The sequence below is a fragment of the Anas platyrhynchos genome, chromosome 2 (genome assembly GCF_047663525.1).
Source record: "Anas platyrhynchos isolate ZD024472 breed Pekin duck chromosome 2, IASCAAS_PekinDuck_T2T, whole genome shotgun sequence".
NCBI lineage: Eukaryota > Metazoa > Chordata > Aves > Anseriformes > Anatidae > Anas > Anas platyrhynchos.
The window spans coordinates 36249199-36271196 of record NC_092588.1 but is presented as its reverse complement, the minus strand read 5'-3'; the positions used below and the strand labels follow the sequence as shown (position 1 = coordinate 36271196).

At 48.9% G+C, this 21998-nt stretch overlaps 2 protein-coding genes and 5 non-coding genes across 10 annotated transcripts in view; 4 read left to right on the top strand and 3 right to left on the bottom strand.

Annotated features, from left to right (window-relative positions):
- DNAJC5B (DnaJ heat shock protein family (Hsp40) member C5 beta) overlaps positions 1-3761 on the top strand; it is a 42698-nt gene extending 38937 nt beyond the window's left edge. Inside the window, exon 4 of the mRNA XM_027452295.3 lies at positions 1170-3761. Within this exon, the coding sequence (XP_027308096.1) occupies positions 1170-1264 (95 nt within the window). The 3' untranslated portion in view covers positions 1265-3761. The remainder of the gene's footprint in view (positions 1-1169) is intronic.
- Positions 3762-5226: 1465 nt separating this feature from the next.
- On the bottom strand, positions 5227-5316 carry TRNAY-GUA (transfer RNA tyrosine (anticodon GUA)). Its single transcript is given in 2 exon segments — positions 5227-5262; positions 5280-5316. It is a non-coding gene; the product is annotated as a tRNA-Tyr (tRNA).
- Positions 5317-5531: 215 nt separating this feature from the next.
- Positions 5532-5604, top strand: TRNAR-ACG (transfer RNA arginine (anticodon ACG)). Its single transcript has one exon. It is a non-coding gene; the product is annotated as a tRNA-Arg (tRNA).
- Positions 5605-6916: 1312 nt separating this feature from the next.
- On the bottom strand, positions 6917-6989 carry TRNAR-ACG (transfer RNA arginine (anticodon ACG)). The gene has a single exon. It is a non-coding gene; the product is annotated as a tRNA-Arg (tRNA).
- A 211-nt stretch (positions 6990-7200) lies between these two features.
- TRNAY-GUA (transfer RNA tyrosine (anticodon GUA)) lies at positions 7201-7290 on the top strand. The gene is given in 2 exon segments: positions 7201-7237; positions 7255-7290. It is a non-coding gene; the product is annotated as a tRNA-Tyr (tRNA).
- A 2716-nt stretch (positions 7291-10006) lies between these two features.
- TRNAR-ACG (transfer RNA arginine (anticodon ACG)) lies at positions 10007-10079 on the bottom strand. Its single transcript has one exon. It is a non-coding gene; the product is annotated as a tRNA-Arg (tRNA).
- An 11116-nt stretch (positions 10080-21195) lies between these two features.
- TRIM55 (tripartite motif containing 55) overlaps positions 21196-21998 on the top strand; it is a 42326-nt gene continuing 41523 nt past the window's right edge. For 3 of the 4 annotated variants that reach the window (XM_021272323.4, XM_027452297.3, XM_005019331.6), the window contains exon 1: positions 21197-21544. In XM_021272323.4, coding sequence (XP_021127998.2) covers positions 21356-21544 — 189 coding nt within the window. In that variant the 5' untranslated portion in view covers positions 21197-21355. Of the gene's footprint in view, positions 21545-21998 lie in introns of all 4 variants that reach the window. The other variant, XM_038174280.2, reaches the window with a different exon arrangement.

Sequence of the window (21998 nt, the reverse complement as noted above, 5' to 3'; positions counted from 1 at the left end):
GTCGAAGCGGTTCTGCCCCCACCGAGGGGAAGCCGTATGGCACGCAGTTAGATTCCTGCTCTGGGTTAAGTTACTCCTATACGTTACATCTTTTACCCGTGATTCATCCCATCAACTGGCATGTAAACAGGAGGAAATGTCAGCTGTGTTTTTTTTTTCCTAAACATTCTGTCATTTGGAAAAAAAAAAAAATGCAATTTGTATTCAATTACTCTGAAAACTGTGTTATTTTCAAGACAGATAGTTGAAAGATTTTCGTACGAAAGCACCTTCACCAAGATTGCTGAACCTTTAAAATTCACTTTCTTGGACTTGAGTGCCCTCCTCCCCCCAAAAAAATGGTGGGTTGGAAGGAGGCCCGGGAGAAGGGCAGCCAAGCCCTGTTCATTATCAGAGCGAACACAACAGCCAGCAGGGAGCTCCGTAAGGACTCAACTTTTCTCCGCTCGACATCAAATGTATTTCTTTACAGATATATTGGGAAACCAAGTGCACAACTGAATGGAATGAGAAATTATGAAGCAGTGAGCGGTTATATAGTGACTATATGGGGTTTGGGCACTTCCAAGCTCGTCAAAACAATGGTCCTCAAAACTCCATTGAAAATAAATTACATAGGGGTTTGGAATGCAATTTGGCATTTTTATACAGCTTGCTGGCTTTCAGGATGTCTGTGCTTTCTTCACTGTCAGAGATTTTACCGCTCACACATTGCTTTCCTTTTAACTCTCTTCTTTCTTTCCCGCTAACTTTGCCTTCTCCAAGACTCATTTCTGGCCCACTCAAACGCTGCCAAGGTCAGTGCTTGCTGAGTCACAGCGGCGCTCGTTGGGTGCCCATGTTTGCAGGAGCAAGCACTTGCGAGTGGAGCAGGCAGGGACCGCTGCCTTGCAATCCCCACGGGGCACCAGGTAAAGCTATTGTCCGGTTCAATTACAATAGCATTAGTCACCCCGAAATCTGTCGTTACACACGGACGAGGTGTAAGAGCATTTGTAGACTCGGCGTGAACATCGCTGCCTCTTCAGCAGGCACACAGCTGTCTCCGAAACCGAGATCAAGGCGCAAGCCAGGGCAGCAGATGACATGCGGTGGTGCCAGTGAGAAGCCTGGCTTTGGCAGCAAGGGAAGGATTCTTAAAAGTATTTTTGTCTCCCTCCCCGATTTAGATGGAGAGACTCCTATTGTGCTTCAGCCCACGAACGCAACCGAGAAGACGCAGCTCATCGGGGACAGCCACCGGAGCTACCGCACGGACTCCTAGAGCGGGCAACGAGGGTGCCTCCTGAGGGGTGTCACGGCAAGGAGGAACACGTGAAAAGCCCTGCAGTCTGTATTCGTAGCTGTCTCTAAGCTAATCAAGAGTAACCTGAAAGTAATTTCCTGTTGAGGCGGAATCTCCCTTTAGGTCACTTCGAGTGGGTTCACATCTGCACTCTGCAAGGAGACGCCTACAGCCAGTACGGAGCTCTCGCTGCTTCAAGCTGCCCTGCTTGGCGTGGGCTTTCCTCTGCAATACTCTCTTTGGTGCGATTGCTCTTCTCCCCTGTCCTCAGCTGGGGTTTCACCTCCCAGACATGGTCCTAAACACACTGGACACACCAGCTCCTTTTCTCCATGCCCCAGAGAAGATTTCCCTCAAAAAGGTCTGTGGCAAGGCAGCTGGGACTGTCCTTCCCAAGGAGGAAAGCAGCTAGCACCTTGCTGGTGCCCAGCCCCAGAAATTGTGAATCTCAGTCAGGGGAAGGTGCTCTGGGGTCAGTGTGGTGGTGGCCCCCATTCCTCCATGGATGGATTTGCCGTCCATGCTGGGCAGCCCCGGCTTTTCCATCTGCAGCCGCAGTGTGCTGGGAGTTGATCCCCAGCCAACAGCTTTCTGCCAGCTCTCTTACTCCCCGGTGCCCCTGGCCGCCGTCCCCACCACCCCGCTGGCACGGGGACAGCATCCATCACTCCCAAACAGCCTCGCGGGGCAGCAAGGACTTGGCAGGGCAGGGAGGCAGCAGAGGAGTGAGCATCCTCCCCATGGTCCTCATCCTCAGGTGAGCCTGAATCCTCCCCTCGGCCCCGGGCTTTAAGAGCACATTGCATGGCTTTAAATAAAGAGGTAGGGATGACAAACATGCTGATAGTTATACCCTCAAACACACAACATGTTCAGTTTTGAGCAAAACCACAGTGCTTGTGTATTTCTGAAAAGCGAACCAGGTGTACCGCTGCACAAATCGGTGGAGTTATGTGTGGGTACAGCCAAAGCAAGCATAAAGAAATTAGGCCCCGAATTTGTAAGAGACAAAGAAGTAACTCTGGGATCTTAAACTTAGCACTTGTCTCATTTGACAGAGTAGTTTAAGCCTTAGACAGATGAATTTCACTTTATTGATCATGTTACATCAATCACTGTCAGTTCTGTACACTTGCTATTTTTGTTCCTCTAATCACAGTGCTGCAGTCCAAAGGGGGAAGTAATGTACCACTGAATTACAGAGACCGGTGAACATATAGCTAGTCAAAAGTCTTATTCTCTTCTTTAAAATTGGATTCTGTGGTTGTGAAACATTATTGTCTTCCTTCCATTCTCACCTTTCACTTCAAATGTCATTTAGTGGCAGCTAAATATATGGGAAAAGAGTGTGTTTCATAGCACCAGCTATCACTCCAAAGTCAAGAAACACTACTTTTAACATTTCTTTAAAGTTCCCACAACACATGGATATTTTAAAAGCCATTTATTCTAGTTCAGATTATCTACCTGCTCTCCAAGTGCAGGCACTGGGGACAGCTAATGCTCATGTTGTCCTCAGAAACAGTCCTGGTTTTTGCTGCAGAGAGGAGGGGAAGTCCCAGCACAACCAGGGCTGTTATCCTCTCCTACCCATGGGCTGAAGATAAGGTTCCCATGCTGCAGATAATTGGAGGGGTCACTCATATGTACACAAATCCAGACCGCTGCCCTGCCTGCCCAGACAGCACCAGGGGGATGAGCAGATCAGGCCTGAAACTAGGGAGAGAGCTAAATCCTAGATCAGTAAAAGCATTTTGGTAATTTTATTCACCTTTGATGTCCCTCAGGACCCCAGTGTATGAGCCAGATCCAAGGTTTACTGAAATCAAGGAAATGATTTCCACAGGCCAGAGATGTACCGTAAGTCATGTGGTTCTTATTCACTCTTTCTAAATGAGAGATTTTTCTTGGGAAAGATTCATGACTCGATCTTGCGGGGTGATGCAAATAAGGACAAGCTGCCACATGCTTGTAAAGCCCTTTTACTGACATGGGGATCTCTACAGAGAAACCACCATGTATTATCTCAGTCAGCCAAAAACCCCAAAACAAACCAATGACCAAGCCTTTGAGTGGGTTCTCCAGGATTTACGGCTTAAAAATCTGTGTGTCTGAACCCACGGTTTGATTCCAAAGAGGCACCTTGGTTTTCAGGGTACCATAACATTTGCCTCTCTCGCCATCGTCAGGATCAGCTGATTTGAGAAAGGATGAATAAGGACTGCAGGACTTAGCTCTTCCATGGGATTTTACTGTTTGTTTTGCTTTTCCAAAACGTTGCTAAAGTGAACACAGCTGTGCTTATATGACCTGTTTTTATGTAAGGTTCAGTCACACACCCATTAATCTCCTAATAATGTACAGTTGCTCAAACTTCTGTTCTATTTTGCTGCATTTGTTTAAGATGTAAATTACCGCACATTCCAAGCTACCTTTACCATCAAGCACTCTGACTAATAAAGCCTGCATGTACGAATTGTAGCACTCCCTTCATTTTTCCATACCATCAACAACTTCATTGCAGTAACAACCACAAAAGTTGTCTCAACAGCTGCCCAGGATGATGGCTTTGCACCCTGACGAGCAGCAAGCAGCAGCTCAGGATTTCCCCGAAGAGGAACTCACTCCTGGATTGCGGCAGATGAACCTGTCTATGCAAAGCAGCCAGGGGTACAGCCACACATTGCAAATGCGTCCTCTACATACAGCACGATGCTTGTCTACGTAGGAAAATTCAGCAGTGGGTTGAAGTGATGTAACACAGTAGTTTTACTGGCCTAGATACCTGTATGGAACAATTTCCCCTAGCACAGGAACAATCAGCAGACCTCACATGAGCTTCGCTTTGGGCCAGGATCTCACTCAGGGATTTTGCATCTGTCCCAGAGCCAGCGCAGAGTGCCAGATAATCTGGGCTGCTACAAGAGAGGGGTATTTCTCACTATGATGGTATCCAGCCTCTGTGACCTCAGCAGCCCAAGCATTCAAAAAATGAGTATGGGGCACCAGTTTTGGCTGGATGTATGTCATCTCTAAGATCTGTCCTTTTGAGTGCTTGAGTATGTACACATACCCAGCTTCACTCAAAATACAGAATGGAAGAAACATCTTAGAAGATTTAGGACTACCATCGGTATGGTAGTTACTAGCTACTTAGGTGGCTGGTGCACTTTTCTGCCACGATAAGGTTATACAATAAACAGCGTAACTTACTCCAAGACACATCAAATGGAGTAATATGCTGTTTAGTTTCATTGCTTACCTTCCCTAAGAATTAATACTCAGAGTATGGGTATGATTTCAGTCAAAAAAAAAAAAAAAAATTTGCCCTTTTTTAGAACAAAACTTCCACCAACGCCACGCGTTTGTGTTTCCGGAGGAGAAGTGGTGAGTGCAGGAGTATGGCAGCAGAGGGCTCGGACCTTCATGCCAGGGCCAGAAGGATGCTGGTGGTTAGCAGGGAGCCTGAAAAATTGTGTCTAGACATTTGGGGAGAGGAGAGGCCATTCTGGAAAAAGTCCTCAGCGTTTCAACCCCCTGATGAGCCAGGACGATGCCAGCCGGCATGCTCCTGCAGCGACTTGCTTCGTGAGGGTTTGTGGTGGCCTGGAGCGTGAGCAAGGTGTGTGTTGTGTTGCTTTCTGTCACAACATAACTGGGGCTTGGCACTCGTGCAGCAGGCTCTGTGTCCCCCGTGACGGCGGCACGGCTCCTGCTGACCGTGGGCGAGTGGCAGCAAAGCCTTCGGGTGCTTCGGAGGCTGGGGCTGCCTCAGGGAGAAAACACCCAAAGAAATGTGGCTGCAGATGTGTGAGGAGAAATGATGTGGGAGGACATTTTATCGAGATGGGGAACTGTAACAGCGGTGTGGGAGCTGGCTGGGTGATGTGTGAGGCGATAGCGGCTGCGAGCACCCAGTGGCGAAAAAAAGGTTTGTCGTCTCCTTCGAGCCGGAATCGAACCAGCGACCTAAGGATTCCCGCGAGGTGCGCCCCTACAGTCCTCCGCTCTACCAGCTGAGCTATCGAAGGGACCTGCCCCACAGCTCGCCGACACGCCTCAAGAGCGCACCGCGCGCCGCACGGCGCATGCGCGCACCGCGCAGGGCTCCCAGGCGGGGAGCGGCCGGGCCCGGGGCTCGCTGTGGGGTGGGAGCTGAGGGGAGGGGGAGGGCGCGGAGCGGGGGGGGCGCTGCGGGGGCGGCGGCAGCCGTTAAGGGAGGGCAAGGGGAATATGGTTTCGTGTGGGGCCAGTGGCGCAATGGATAACGCGTCTGACTACGGATCAGAAGATTGTAGGTTCGACTCCTGCCTGGCTCGCTCATTTTTTTTATTCTCGCCGCACTCCATCTCCTGCACGTTTTGACACACAAATATGCAGCTGTACAGCTCTGTTTGGTTTATGTTTAGCTCTGTTTTCTTAAGTTGCACACCTGGTACATCACTGGATTCCTACATCTCCCAAAACAACAAAAGAAACACACCTTAACACATAAAATATAAAAAGCACCATCTACACTTAAGCTTTTCAGACCACTTAAACATCCACCCAGTCAAACACATTCCCTGTGGCAACAAATAACACAATTAACACGCCAATGAAGTTGCACTGGCAGAACCACAGAAGCATAGAATATCCCGAGTTGGAAGGGACCCACTAGGATCATGGAGTCCAGCTCCTGGCACCACACAGATCGACCCAAAAATTCAGACCATGTCTCCAAGCGCACAGTCCAAACACTTCTTAAACTCCAGCAGGCTCGGCGCTGTGACTACGTCCCTGGGCAGCCTGTCCCAGTGCCCGACCACCCTCTGAGTGCAGAACCTTTCCCTAACCCCCAGCCTGACCCTCCCCTGTCCCAGCTCCATGCCATTCCCTCGGGTCCTGTCGCTGTCCCCAGAGAGCAGAGCTCAGCGCCTGCCCCTCCTTAGGCACCAGCCAAGGGACAGTGCTGGCCTGGTACAGTGTGGTTAGCATGGCAGACAGCGCTGTGACAAGGAGCAGAGGAACCAGCAGCATTGCTGCGATGGGCAGTATCACCACAGTGAGAATGCATTAGCGATAGAGGCAAACCCGTACTCCCCAGTAACCAGACCTGGGAGCAGCCCACGCATACACCAGCGTGGATTCAACAAATTGTTAGGCACTGGAACAGGCTGCCCAGGGAGGCGGTGGAGTCACCATCCCTGGAAGTCTTCAAAAGACGTTTAGATGTAGAGCTTAGGGATATGGTTTAGTGGGGACTGTTAGTGTTAGGTCAGAGGTTGGACTCAATGATCTTGAGGTCTCTTCCAACCTAGAAATTCTGTGATTCTGTAACACAAGGTAGGGATGAAACCGGTTGACATGGAGCAAGCACTGCCATTAGGAGCTAGCGGGGCTCCTGTGGGACTGCTGTCCTCCCAGCAGGACACGATGCCACAGGTGGAGGCGGCACGCCGCCATGTCGTGCGTGTGCCTTTGTTGCAGCCAAACACGGCTGGTGAGGACGTAACGTGGGACATCTGTGTTTAACAGGAAAAAAAATAAAAAAAATTAAAAAGTGTGTCTTTTTTTTTACACAAAAATTCCATGCAATAAGTCTCGGCTGGGTTAGGCCGGCCGCCACCTGGAGCAGCCAAAAGAGCGAGGCGAGCCAGGCAGGAGTCGAACCTACAATCTTCTGATCCGTAGTCAGACGCGTTATCCATTGCGCCACTGGCCCCGCACACCAGCAGGGCCCGGGCCGACGCCCCCTCAGCGAGCCCCTCGCGGGGGGGCGGGGCCGCGCGGCAGGGATGCGAAGGCGGCGGCGGGCGCGCTCTGCGCATGCGCCGCCCCCGCTGATGCCGGCTGCCCGCGGAGGGCGCATGCGCAGAGCGACGCGCGCGGTGGGGCGGGACCTTGGGCGGCCGCGGCGCGGCGGCGGGCAGGTCCCTTCGATAGCTCAGCTGGTAGAGCGGAGGACTGTAGAGGCGCCGCCCGCGGGAATCCTTAGGTCGCTGGTTCGATTCCGGCTCGAAGGAGACGCCAATTTTTTTTTCTATTTTTTTTTTTTCTCTCCTGCAAATTGGTTTCAGCGAGCTGCCGCAGCTCGTGTGGGAGCACATCCCTGTCAAAGGGGCAGCCGGGGGAAAGAAAATAAAAAAGAAAATAAAGCCACCGCGTCCAGGTGCCAGCTGTGTGGTACGCACTAAGCGCTGTGCTGCAGCTGCACTGGTGGCAGTGTGTGGTTGTTTCCAGCAGTAATAGTGCATAAATTTGACATTATTCCATGTGAAGCCCCCAAATAGGTCTGTTTAACTCATTTTTGTCTGATTTTATTAGGTCACCTGGTGGCACGGTAGGGCCGTGGGCCTCCCCACAGTGGCCTTCAGGCAGTTCAGCTCCCCCCACAATTGCCAGGTAATCCCCACTGACCCAGCTCTGCTCAGGGCATCTTCCTGGTGGCAGGGCATAAAAGTGCCCCACGATTTCCCAACTGATGGTAAAAGACCTGAGGCTCGGCTCTGGCCTCCAGTCATGTTGTAATGGGAGGCACAGCATGATCTGCAACAAGGTAGAGCAGTAGGAGAGGGCACAGGTGTCCTTTACACAGAAGGGATTTAACACACATGATCACAGGCTTGCTTGGCATGTGGTAAATAGTCAAGCCAGCACTTGTATTCTGCTTTTTTTTTTTTCTTCCCTGTCTTATGTTCTATTGTATTGCCATTTTCCTTCATGTCATCTTTTTCATTACAGGTGCTACACGGTGTGCAGAAGAAACACGCTTGGTGATGACTCCTGGCTTGGAAAAAGTAAACATGTCTCAAGGCAGCAAAGTCTGTCAGCATTGTAGGGGGAGAAAGGTTTTCTCCTTCAAAAGAGCGTAGAATGAGTGTTCTCTGTGTGAGAGTGTGCTTTTCAGATATAAGTGCAAGGAAGGCCCACTATCTGTGTGAATAAGAAAGGTAAGAAAATTGTCAGTCACTGGGCAAGAAGATTTATCAGGCACAGTCAAACCTGCAGGCTTCTGGTGTGTAGTTACACACTTTATGCATTGAATCACTGGCCCCAGCTAAGCTTTCTATTATTTAGTACATTTTAATGTATGCTTATGTACACTTGTGCCACCTTTTCTTGTTTTTCTTTAACCGTGATGCAGTGAAACACTTTTAGGAAGTATGTAAGAGGAAATCCAAGGAACAGGGGCACCCTGGAAGACAGAGAATGAGTAAAGACATCCATTTCCTTCGGTGTCCATTACCTTAAATGTTCACACACTAGCAGTCAAATCTGAATTCACAGTCCAGAAACACCCCTTTGATACTCCCTGGTGTAGGAGACAGCACCAATTCCATCCAGGGCCAGAAGACTAATTTTTCTTAGTCAAGTTTCACTTATTTGTACATAAATGCCTTTGCTCCTACTTTTTGCAGAAGTTCATGGGAACTCATGCATTCCTTTTTACTTATTTAATGGATCCCCTTTTTCCTCTTCCCTCTTATGGAGAAACGACTATCTTCTTTCCTTCTCCACCTGGCAACCTGACTTCTTGGCCAGCTTGAGAAAAGACATTTTTCCTCTCTCACCCAAAAGGTGAGACGTGTGCCATTCTGCATAAATGCATGTTACCTGTAATGAAAAGGAAGTCAGAGGAAGGAAAAAAAAACAAAAACAAAAACAAAAACAAAACAAAAAAAAAAAAAAAAAAAAAAAAAAAAAAAACAGGAAAGACAAAAGTGAGAGAGAGAAGAGAAGAGAATAGGAAAGTAAAGGTGAAAAGAAAAAAAATGCAGGCAATGATCTCAGGACTTACTGTGTGCTAAGCAACTACTTTGCCTCTGGAGCTATGTCCTTATTACATTACATTAATGCATCAATGTAATTGTTTGGCTCAGCTTTCCACTTGTCTAGGACATGTTCAGGTGTATAAATATATTAAGTGCTTTTTATTGCAATAAGAGTGTATGTGGTGCTTGGATGGTAGAGTAGGTTGCTGAGTACTTCATTTAGGTGCCAACTGTCAGTGACTAGCTGTCTGCGAGTGCTTAATTATTTCTGTACCTGGACTCCAGTTAGGGCCAATAAAAAGCTGTGTGCTTGTATCCTATTTAGTCATTTGTGTCAGATTTCTCAATGACAGAAATATGCCAGAGATTAGGCATTTTCACTCTGATACGTTGGTTCCCCAAAGTGTGAGGTGGGCTGGCAGAGGGGTGAGATGCTGCTGAGGGACAAGAGGGGACAGCTGCTCCAACAGAAAGGGTCTTCAACTCCAGTGCTGTAGGAAAAGGTTTGTCTTTGTTTCAAGCAAAGGCTCTCTCTTCTGCTGGAGGAAGGGGAAATAGAACTAATCTCAGGGAAGTTAAGAGTATGAGGTTAAAAGTCCCCAGGCTGCCTGGAGGAGTTTACAGGAGAGACGGTGAAAATGTCCCTTCATGGGGAGGTGCTGGCTGCACTTCAAGATTTGTGGCATGTGCATGGACAAGACATCCTGCTGATCACCAGCTGGGAAACCTGGTGCATCACCACTGCAAGTATCTATCACCACCAGAGCGTATCCTTGCTGAATGAGTTACTACATTAAACTTTTCAGTTATTTTTTCTTGACTTGGGTAAGTGACCTTTCCTGAGGCCCTGGGCAGGTAGGCACGACTTTTAGTGTCCCAGGAAGTTTCCCAGCACTTCCAGCGGCTGGACAGCTGCCGAGCAGAGGGCTGCTCGGCTCGGGAGGGGGAAAAATAATAAAATAACCAGCGAGCCAGGCAGGAGTCGAACCTACAATCTTCTGATCCGTAGTCAGACGCGTTATCCATTGCGCCACTGGCCCTGGATGGTGATGGTGGCGCGGGCCGTGTTGGGCGGCAGAGGGGGGGGGCCGGGGGGCTGCAGGCCCATGGTGCCAGCCCTCATCACCCCCAGCTCCTGTTCCTGAGGAGAAAGCAGAGTTTTGCAGACACAGGTGCTGGCTGAGCAGTGGGACTCCCTGTTTCCCCAGGGAGCCGTGTCCCAGAGCCATGTCCAATGTTGCCATGCCATGACAAAGAGCTCTGCAGCCGTGAGCTGGGAACAAGTCCCCTCACATCACCTGTATGCCCAAAATGAGGCAAAATGTCGTTCAGTCTGCAAATTCAGGGAGTTGTGTCATGCCTCCTCGCTCACAAACTCGGCTCCCCAGCCTGCTCTGGGCAGGGATCCCTCCTGCTGGGCAGGGGATGTGGGATCTGGCTCCATGTCCCCAGCACTGTGGCAGCAGAGGAGCCTTGGGGTGGTCACCCCATGCTTGGTCCTGCACCACAACTGGGGACAGGACAGCCTGGGCACCTTGTCTTCTAGATAACCCCAGCTCTACCATCATACCGACACCTCTCCCGTTGCGACATGCCGGAGTCACGTCTGCACGTTAGTTCCTGCCCCAAGCTCTGAGTTGCTCTTGGTCCATACCCCAAAATGTTCTTCTGTGGTCTTGGTCACTTGGCATGCTCCACATAGGCAACAGCACGCCCAGAACTTGTTTTCCTCGTCCGTCAATCCAAAGTGTGTTTTGCTTCTCCAGAGAGGGCTGGGGAAAACCTCACAGTTTAATGATATCTGGGCTTCAGCCTCAAAACTTCTTGGCAGTGCTTGCTGCCTGTTTTTATGAGCCCTTTGCTAATCTTATCACAGCCACACGTGTTAAGCCAGTACTGATAACAACCCAGGTGTCACTGGGCTGCTGGCTTCCCTCCTGTGATAGTCTTTGCTTGTTCTTTGATTGCTACCTTGACGGTTGTCCAATCACGCTGTCATAAACAGGTCTGTACTGAACAGAGCCCAGCTACCAAAAACAAACTGCATGATACTTAGCCGTGGCTTAATTAGACAAACAACAAAAGAATTAGCAAGCTTTGTAGCTTTTAGAACATGGGAAAACAGGAATGGCTCTTCATCCCACTCCATGGGAGCAGGATGAGATTCACATTTGCTGCCAGAAAATATGTCAGGAGCTGCTGGAGACAGACGTTAGTCACCACAACCTCCCTTGGCAATGATGGTTTTGCCTGACTACTGGGTATTAACAGGGCAGAGAGCCCTGAGCATTGCATTTCTGTGCTTTGCATGGTGCCACATCGAGGTTAGACAAAGCAAGGACCTGTCCCTGTTCATAAGGAAAAGTTGATTTAGATTCATCCTTCACAAGAAGTTTGTTCATTTGTTATTGTTCTTTTCCCCAAACCAGTCTGACATGTTGATCTTCTAGGTCTTTTTTTTTTAAATCTTTTGTTCTTACTTTGGGTAATTCCTCAACAGGCTCCAGTGCTGGGAGGTGTTTTGGGGCACTGGCTGCATTGTCACCCTGGCAGTGATCTGCTCTTCCTGCACAAGCAGCCGTGCATCTGCTGGCTGGCTGGTCTCAAGCCAGAGGTGTGACAGTGTGACAACAGAGGCATATCTGCCATCAGGAATGCATCCAGCTAAACCCACCGTGTAACTATTGCTCTGTGAGGCCAGGTCCTATCAGTCAGACCTCGTTCCTTCACAGTTCATGCTTCCTGTGAATCTGATGAGGCCTGACAGACAAACATTGCTCTGGCCACTGTGAGTGAACAAAGATGAAGGCCTTCTGCACAGCCTCCTTTGCTCAGCCAGAGGTCCTCTCCTCATGGATGGACAAGCAGATGGGATGAGGGTGAGCAGCTGTAGCTCCTCTGCACAGACAGCCTGACTTGGTTGTCAATGCTCCTTCAAGTCATGGACCATCTTGTAGGGTACCACAGGAATTATGTTCTGGATAACAAAGAGGACATTGAGAGTGAAGTTGGAAGAGGATGAGCCACTCTAGCTGCTCCTTGATTCAAAATAAGGAGATCTTGCTTCACCTCCCCTGCACTAAGCCACACAACTCAACTTGTCCCTGCTCTGGTAGTCTGTGGACACTCAGTTTGGTAATCCAGGAAAATGTTTCATTTCCTGTAGGTCAGAGGGGTGAACCAGCGCCGTCAGTGCAAACAGCGGGATAAGACCTTGCTGCCTCTGCTGCCAGTGCAGAAAGGAGAGGCAGAGGCTGCCCCATCCTGTTTGCTAGAGCAGCTCAGCCACTTTCAGTGCCTTGTGAAGGAGGAGAGTCATCCTGAGATGACAAAGCAGAAAATATGGAGTAGGAATAAGGCAGTGGGACAGCATGGCAAATCAGTGGAAAAAGTGGAGAAGGAATCCAGTAGGTGAGAGGTAGAGTTGCTGTCTGCTTCCATGGACACCTCACTTTTGATCTGTTATTTCCATCCTCTTTTTGATTCCCTTCTATCTCTCCTTATTTTTTTTCCGGGGGTTGTAAGGTGGGTGGTGAAGATGAGGCCAGATTCCTCTTGATTTGCCTCAGGCCAGTGCAGGGAGGTGAGCATTGAGGGGAGCAGCCCCTTCATAAGCAGAGACTTGCAAATAGCTCCTCTTCTGCAAAGGGGTTTTATTATTCTCTTCTGGATTAATGGTGAAGAACCACAAAATGAATGAAAGAGTGTGAGCATGTCCAAATGGCTGGTGGGCATTTAATAACAGGAAAACTGTAATTGCAAACAGAAGATTGCAGGGGTTGGAGTAGTGCCTTTTCCCAGTTGGGCAGCTGGGACTGGTGCTTACTCCTCCAGTTGGCAGTCAGACATCCTCCACCGCATGCTCAGGACAGGCAGGACATCAGGGTCCCATGGATTTGGGCAGGGCCACAGCCAAAAATAATGGTTTCAGGCAAAAGCTTGGTCAAGCAGAGAACAATCCTCATGCCTGGAGGAAGCTGGACTCAGATCTGGGAACTCAGGCTAGTGGCCTGGGGAGGGAATGAGTGCAGGCAAGAGCTAGAGATGAGAAGGAGTGCTACAAAAGAGCGTGCAGGTAGGGAAGGACACGTGCCTGACAGTATGCTGCCAAGCCTACATTTTGGTGGCTTCTCCTAATGTGCTCCGTTGGCTCACCTGGCAGCAAGGCAGACTGTAAAAACACAATTTTTACGCTTTTTAAGCTTCTGGTTCAATTCTGTCTGAAGGAGAGTTTCTCTGCTTTCTTCTTTCTCAGCCCATGAAGCAAGAACGTGTTCTTCCATCAACCCATAAAACCTCCAACAACCCTGCAGAAGCCTTCAGGTCTGCACCAGTTCTTCGTGCCAGACGGCCTTCCTTGTTGCTCCCGTTTCCAAAATACCCTTCTCTCCTCCTAGCCTCTCCAGAGGGGTTCTGCAGCTGACGAAGGCGCATGCAGTAATTCTTTGGGTACTGTGGAGAACAGGCTGGCAACCTAGAGAGCTTGTGAGGTGCCCCAAGCTCTACGTGGAGATTTACCACATCCTTTGGCAAGGAACGAGTCATTAGTATCCAATTACGCTGAAATCATACTTAATTCAAGACAGGTTAAGACAAAATGCAAATAAAAACACTTACTCGCAGCTGCCAAGATAGATAAACTCATAAAAGAGGTAGGTGGAGAAATGAGGGAAAACCAGGATTCAGTTAGTTGCTTTGAAGATTAGATCAGCAAGGCCATTCCCTCATATCCAGGCATTTTGCCGCGGGCAGTCCTGACACAGTGAGTAGCATGCTATCTTCCTCCACACCTTATACCTCAGGCTGTGTTGACCAAGAAGTATTTCCTCATGGGAGAACAAAGCGCCTCTCATCTCTAATTTCCTCCTTAAAAAAAAAAAAAAAAAAAAAAAAATCCCATCCAGGGAAGTTCCCTGATTTAACATGGAGCTCCTCTGACTCCTTCCTTATCCAGAAGGCACACTGACCCTTCTCAGCAAAAATAAACATGATTTCATTCCTTTAGCATTACCTGGCCAGCCAGCAAAACAATCCCTTGGCCCAAATGCCAAGTGAGAGTGCTGTCACGGGAAAGGCATCGGATGCCTGTCACGGGAGGGGCAAGGGATGCCTGAAAGCCACCGTTTTCTATGTTCTTTTTTTATCATTATCATTTTTCTGTAACAACATAAACATCCCTCCTTTGCCCTGCCTGCCATCACTACTCCTATGGGCATATGGCAAAGTGTGTGTGCCTCATCAGCCTTGTTCTGCAGGGGATGTCTCGATCCAAGCTAGTTCTGGGGTTGGGATCGAGGGGAGCTGTTTCTGCCTGAGCAGAGACTGCTCTTTTCTTCATGGGACTTGCATTTTCAGGGGGAGGGTGAGATGGCCTGCTGTGTTCATGGAGGAGGATAAGGGGAGCTGACAGGTGCTGTGGGAAGGATGAAAAGTGGGTGGCTGAGATGCTGCGAAGTAGAAGAGGAGGCGGAGGAGTTGTGCAGGGCTTTAGGGTATCAATTCAAAGGGAACAGTGCTTATTCAGCGTCTAGGGCATCCTGGGACTTACAGCTGTGCCCACTTGCTCTCTCCTTTCTTACCCTGACTTTCTGGCTTTTCCCCTGCACACCCTCCATTTGCCTCTGTAAGCTTTCTTCCCCCAGTTTTACAAAGTGGCCTCACAGAGACCAGGCAGAGATATCCATTAGATGGGTAAAGGTTGGAGATTGTTTTGTTTGTTTGTTGTTTTCTTTAAGTATCCAACAAAATATCATCTATCCTGAATGTCATGGATAAATGATTTTATTTACATTTTTGCTTTCTCTGACCTGATCCGAGTGGGATTTCAGTGTTACTGGTTGCCCACAGGCATTGCTTGCTGAAGGTTAAGGTGAACTGCTACCCTGTGGCCACCTAACGCCTGTCAGGCTCCTGGAATGTTCTCCAGAGTATTCAAAGGACAGCGATAGCCATGCCTGTCCCATTTCGGCTGTAAGACCAAGGAGTTTGGCAGGTACCTGGAGTCAGAAGTGGCAGAGGCATCTTCTGCTGACAGAGATGACTGGGGATGCTCTTCAGGAGATTGGCCCCTGGGCTCAATTCCTGAGGTTCCTCAAGGTGTTGGTCCAGGAAGCCAGGTAAAAAGACTAGTGATGAGCAAGGGGCCTCCTCCCACCACAAAACTCCCTCTCGTGGGAGCTGGGATTGAAACAGTGACGACGGATTGCTCTGAAAGCACCACAGCTCTTCAGAGCTGCCCCTTCCGTGACAAGGTCAGAAATCTGCAGGGTGGTGGCAGAGGGGGACCCAACACCACACGTGTGGATGCAGGCTGATGTGCCTGAGGTGGTTCCTGCAGTGATAATTCAAAACAATGTTAATCTAATATACTGCTGCCTGGTACAGTGATCACGATGTTACAATCGATCGCATCCCTGAGCAGAGCTTGAATCGTGCTTGTTCAGTTCCTGACTGGTTTGAATGCACTTCTTCCAGCTGCTGTTGTCTTTGCAAACACCTCTATCCCTCTCTCATGCGCTGCACTCCTCTGTGCTCGTGTGAGCCCCACGTGAGGGAGAGGGGGAAAGAACTTGGCCTGCAAATGTCTAACAGAGGAGCTTGCTCTTCTGAGCTGACTTTCAAAAGAAAAAAAGGCATAGGCACTCAGATGTGAATAGTCATGCTGGTTTTGCTATACACCTAACGAGCATTTGCTGGACAAAGAAGACATGAAAGGAAAGCAGAGATAAATTTGAAATACATTGGAAAATAAGGCTAACAGACAGAGGCACCACCCCTGTCACTGGGCACATGCCAAACAAGTGCTTTACCAGGCCTGGTGATGCCTTGCTGTCTGAACACCTCCCTGCCCCTACACCCCAAATTTTTGTTTAACTGTAATAGCACAAAGCTCGATCCTTTGTCTTCCAGCCCTCAATCTTTACTCTGTCCTGAAGGAATGACCCTCAGTAAGAGGAGGGATGAAAACACAGAGTAAACAAGTCTAGGGGCCTGTGACTGCAAAGTTGTGTGCTGAGTATAACTTTAAAACAGCTTCTCCTTTGAATTACAGACCTAAACATTGTCCCGGAGAAAAAATCCCCGCACTCCTCTGCTCTGCCAACTGAACCATGGAGGCTACCGACTGAAATAGCATCACGAGTGGCTGACGTTGAGCGGACCAGGGCTGGGGAGAAACGTGACCCCAGGCCAAGGCTGCATCTCTGCGAAGCGATGAGCTGACACCAGCTGGGACGCCTGAGCTGGATCTGTGCTGCCAAACACAAATCACTTCTCCGCTGAACATCGCTGTCGTCTCCTGATGATAGAACTGGGGGGTTGGAGGGGAGCACTATGGGTTGTCAAGGACAAGGCAGAAATGAGATCTGTTCCCTGGTCAAAATTTCTACTGCCAAAACTCTGCTATCATTTTTTCATTAAATTTTGGTTGGCCTGGGAGGTCCCCCTACCACTGCCGTCTGGGCTACCTGCATCCAGCCCCACATCACCAACTCATCCTCCCTTAATCCAGCGCTAAGTAGCTGTGTTTTCTATGAAATACAAGAACGATTCAGGGAAAAAACAGTCGTGCCTTCCCCTCTGGTAACAGGGGAGGCATTTAGTCATGATCCACAGGCTCCCAGGGGATGCTGTGCTCTTAGCATAGCAAAGTGGAGGGGAAAGGGTCAGGGCTAGATGTGCTAAAAGAGTGAAGCATTTGGTCACTTACTCTCTGAGAGGATGAAGGATTCCTGCTTGTATTCTTCCATTTTCTGCCTGGTTTTGTTTTATTTATAACCTTTCCTTTTGTGTCTCATTCTCAGGGCGTATTTCCGCAGCACATATTTCAGTGTGTGGAAAATCAAGCCTGTTATCTCTGAAACGCGTCCTTAGCCCTGGAGAGGACCTATTTTTAGGTGGTCAGTCATGTGGGTCAGTTTCTTCCCCATGCAGCAGTTTGGACATACTTTTATGCCTTGCATGTGAAGTGTAGATCTCTTTCTATCAGTAATGTCTCAAGAGTCCAAAGTACACAAAAGGGAATGAGGGCTTGGGAACCTTTGGGCTTGTAAAGTTGTGTGTGGCTGAGGGAGAAGCTGAATCTGTAATCTTCTGTTTGTTATTCCACTGCTTGGGCAGCCTGCCTTTTCGGGCTCACTCGTTTTGAGATTTTTGAGAATACAGATAATTACAGAGATGCTTAATGCCTTGTCTTGATCACAGTTCAGGTTTGCCCTGCCTCACTGTTGAGCACAGCCTGACCACCTTTTCTAATCCTGATCTGACGGAGTTTGAGTAAACTGGGACTTTCTGCAGGAGGCAGAGCTTGTGTCCCCTAAGGCCAGGTGACGTTTGGGTTCATGCTGGCCTGCTGGTGTTGCTGGGTGGCAGCAGGAAGCTGTGGGACCTTCTTTCTGGAAGCCTGCAGACATCCAGGGGCAGCAACACCACGGCTTGGCATCCTGCCGGCAGCAGAGCCATGGCACGTGGAGGTGACTTCCCCTTGGAGCTCATCCACGGACTCTCCCCATTTCAGGGTCTTAATCCAAGTCTCTGAAAATTGCCTGCTGGTGTTTATGTTGGTACTGCTTATGAATCTGGAATGAAAATGATGATTTATTTCACCTACCCTTTTATCCCATGTTTCTGTCTGTTTGCTGCAAACCATGGAAGCTTCTTGAGCATGGATAAACCCAGAGGAAAAGGCTTCTTTCTGGCACAATTACATTCAGTTGGATGTCCTAATCAAAAGAAAAGGACAGAAATCAACACTCTGGCTACTTTTTTTTTTTTTTTTTTTTCCTAGCTTGTGCCTGAAATCCTGTGCCCCTGCACATTTCATGTGCTTCAAGTGAATCACCCGTAAAAATGCTTTGAGCTTGCCTCTGCTGCTGTGATCTCAAATATACAAAGAGAACTTTTGGAAGATGTCATTACCTCCTGTGCAGGCCCGTCTTTCCCTGGACACCTGAAACCATCTCCCAGATTGTGTCTAGAAGGTCATATTGCATATAGGCATATTGCCTATCATTATGTATAATGTACACAAAGATGAATGTATATGTTGAATTGAAAAATGTCCATCTCAAGAGGCAGCTGTTTTTGAAAGCTCCTGTCCCTGTTGCAAAGGCTCTCTATTGCAGCATTGAGTCCTGTACATCAAAGGGTGGGTTTAGTATTTATTGAGGGATGTTTAGTGATGACAATAAAATCGTGAAATACAAGATACTGTTTGCAGTTTGCATTTACATAGGTAGGAGGGCTTCATCTTATAGCTAGCTCACATGCTTAATACCTTGTTGCAAATATAAGTGAAATTTGAGTTTCTGCAATGTGCCTGCTGTAGGTGGGAATGCTGGTGTTCACCATCCACTGCTAAGGGGTTGCTGACTGTGGGGTAAATGGGCACAGATGGAGGTGAGATGGGTGGAGAGCACCCCTCATCCTCACCAGCCTCATCCTCACCCAGGCAGGGAGCCTGGTGCTTGCAGAGTGAGCCCTGTCCCTGCTGAGCTTTATGGCAAGGTAAGGCACGTGGGAGTTACCCTGCAGTGAAAACACACTTTTCCCTTTGTTTTCCAGTCAGGCAAGAGAGCAATAGGGCAGATTTCCTGTGACTGACAGATGAGAGCTTCATGCCGCTGGTACAAGATAAGAGGTTGCAAAGGGGAATTCTCTGAATGCAAAGCCCAGGGATGTCATTATGGTATTGAAACCTGAACCTGGACATCACTCAACCTCTCCTTCCGCCTTCAAATCCCTTTCCTAAACCCACTGCTTTGCAGCCAGCCTTCCAGGCTCTCCTGGCCCTCAGTCCACAGACCGCAAGCTGTGATGCACTGCAAAAATAGGGGAGTTAGAAGTGATGTCTAGAAAGCAGCATAGCTCTAGGAGCTAGTTTTCTGGTTGTGTCAGCAAAGCCAGGTGACACTCCCAGGCAAGCTATGCTGTAAAAAAGATGCAATAAAAAAAAAACACCCTTGCAACCTTTGTGATGGCTGGCAGGTATCCAGAGTTTCTGTGCAGGTGCAGAGCTAAGGCAGATCCCCTTGCCCTGTGTTGCTCCGTTGAGAGATGGCTTGGCTTGGTGGCTCCTTCAAGGGAGAGAGCCGTCAGGGCTGGTGGGTGCAGAGGCCATCAGATGTCCTCTGCAGATGCTTCAGATGCCACTTCTAGACGGTTAAATGAAGACTTTTGTGGGTCATCACAGGTAAGTATAGTTTTCCTAGAATTACGTCCCAGGTACACATTGCACCTTCAGAGGTGCCTTAGTTCATTGACCTAAGTGCCCCTGGGTTTTTCTGTGTTTTCAATGCCCCCTGCTACACACATCGCTGTACACAGATGTCTCTACACAGTGGCATTTTTAACCTTCAGCTTTTCCTCACAGAGTTTCACTGTACTGCCGGGTGGAAGCATCTGCCTCGTCGTGCAAGGAAAGCCTTTCTCACCCAGCATAAAGCTCCTTATTCACGCAGGTTTTGATGTGCAAGGGGCAGCTGAGGCAGGGGCAGCATGAGGCCTTCAGATTCCTCCAGACACCAAAGTCACCTCTGACCTGGCCACAGAGGGCAGGGAGAGAAGAGAAATATCGCCTTGCTGCTGCCAGGAACGACTCCCCTCCACCCCTGCCAAAAGCCCCAGCTGTCCGCCACTCAGCTGCCAATGCAGCTTTCCCCGTGCAGCTCCCAAGGTCTTGTCTACATCAGGGAGCTGAACCAAAGGTGTGACTTCAAACCAGTTTAACTAAACTGCTACAAATTTCTCATCGAAGCAAGATTTCAGAAAAAGCTACTTGTTTTTCAGTGACTGCTGGCAAATTTGTATTTTTACGTAGGTGAAATTCTGGCTTGGTGGGCTGCAAATGGGTACAGGGTTTCACCCAAATGCTTAGAAATTATGCAAGGCCTTGAAAATAAAAACTAATCAGTAATACACTGAATTTAATGTGATTCACTGTCGTTGCATGTAGAGAATACGAATCATTTTCATGTGGAAATCAATGAAAACCCTCGCTTTTCTGTGTTCCTGAACTGCCCAGGTTGCAGACTGGTGTGGCATACAGATCAAGGGAGTTGGGGTCTGCCCCAGGACATGCAGGAGATTCATTCAGCTGCTGTATATAACATGTGTCATATCCAAACACTACAGGGTTAGGAGTCAACATAAACATGAGAGTTTTCCACAAGACACTCAGTGGACAAAGTATTAAAGTTATTGATTAAAAGAGCAGACAATATACTGATTCCACATACAGTACAGTTGCAAAGTGATTTTATACAGTACATGTGGGGACTTTGGCTTAAATTGAGGACAAGATATTTATTACTTGTACAGTTGTGTGATAAATTATTGGCAAGTAGAAGCACAGATGGCTTTCCCTTAAGATCAGGCATCACATGCCACAGATTATCTGGGAAATTGTCATTTTAAAAATAACTCCAGAGCAAGTGCCAAGCTGAGAGGGATATCAGTGTCTAATAAACAGACACAAACACAGCAGTGCCCAAAACTAAAATGTATTTGAATTAAACTGTGCAGAGAGAGAGAGAGAGACTGTACAATTAGTACATATTCTCTAGCAGTGCAAATTAAAGCTTTTCATACTGTATTTCTTCTGACTCCTTCCCATCGGGAAGTTCAAATAATGTTTTTTGGGGCATGTTAAAGCTGCTGTGGAATTAATGTGTTGAACAGTCCTGTTAGATTCTTATGTTAGAGCTCCTAAAAAAAATCGTGCTGGACGTTAAGTGCAGATATAGGCAGGCAATTTTTTTAAGCTGGTTTTCAAGGTGGTGACAGGTTTACACCCCGAATTAACCGAGTCCGAGAGCAGACATTGCTTTTCTTGCCTTCTCAGGGGACTTCATGTGCTCCACACCTTGGGCAGGCCAGCTCCTGGAGCCTGCCGAAACCTGAGGCCCAAACTGCAGCTTCCACATGGCCTCCTCGGTGTTCATCCTATCGCTGGACTGAGTGCCTGCGATAAGCGGGGAGCAGATGGCGCTTGCTTATCGCTCGGCCTCCTCCCGGGGGGGGTGAAGGCTGCCATGTGTGAGTGAGGAGAGCCAGGGCCTTGTGGCTGCCCCCCCCCGGCCCCCCGGGAGCCGTCACCTGTCCCAGCCTGTCCTCCTCTCACGCGCTTATATGGGCACGGCTGAATGGCATCTCGTGACGCCGCGCTGCTAAAAACAGCCCCGGCTCCCCTCGGCCCCCCGTTTAAACAATGTCCTCCAGAGAGCACAGCCCAGCGAGCCTCTGATCGCGGCAGAGCCTTGGATTTATTTCAAGGGAAATTAACCCGGAAACCGAGCTGCGACGCCCTGATCCTGAGCGTATGCCCCTGGAAAAGCTAGGGATGAGCACCTCCCTGAACTACAAGTCCTTCTCCAAAGAGCAGCAGACCATGGATAACCTGGAGAAGCAGCTGATTTGCCCCATCTGTTTGGAGATGTTCACCAAGCCGGTGGTCATCTTGCCCTGCCAGCACAACCTGTGTAGGAAGTGTGCCAGCGACATTTTCCAGGTAGGTTCACGGCCGTGGAAAGCTTCTGCTTTCTGGCTTCTGCAGGAACAAGCAGCACTCACTGAATGAATGGGAAAGCCGAATATCACACGGTCGAGTTGGTTGATTTTAGTAGTTGGTAAGACTGGGGGGGAATGTTTTAAAGCAGAAGGTGAGCTGGGGAAATGTCCCCAGGACTCAGTTTCCTCAGGGCTAGGGCTGAGCTTGCACCAGCCTGAATTGCTCCCTGTGAGCTGCAGGGAGGTGGCAGCACTCAAGAGCCAAGGGGCCAGCCCCACACATTGCAGTCTTTATGTGTTGTCCCGGGCTCCTCTGTGCAGCTGCCCTCACCTCGGGCATACTTACAAATAGTTTGTTACACACGGGGTTTTCGCCTGGCACTTTTGGAAGAGCTGTGCTATCTCTAGCACAGGTCACTGCAGCACCATGGTCCTGATCTGAACAACTTCAGCTG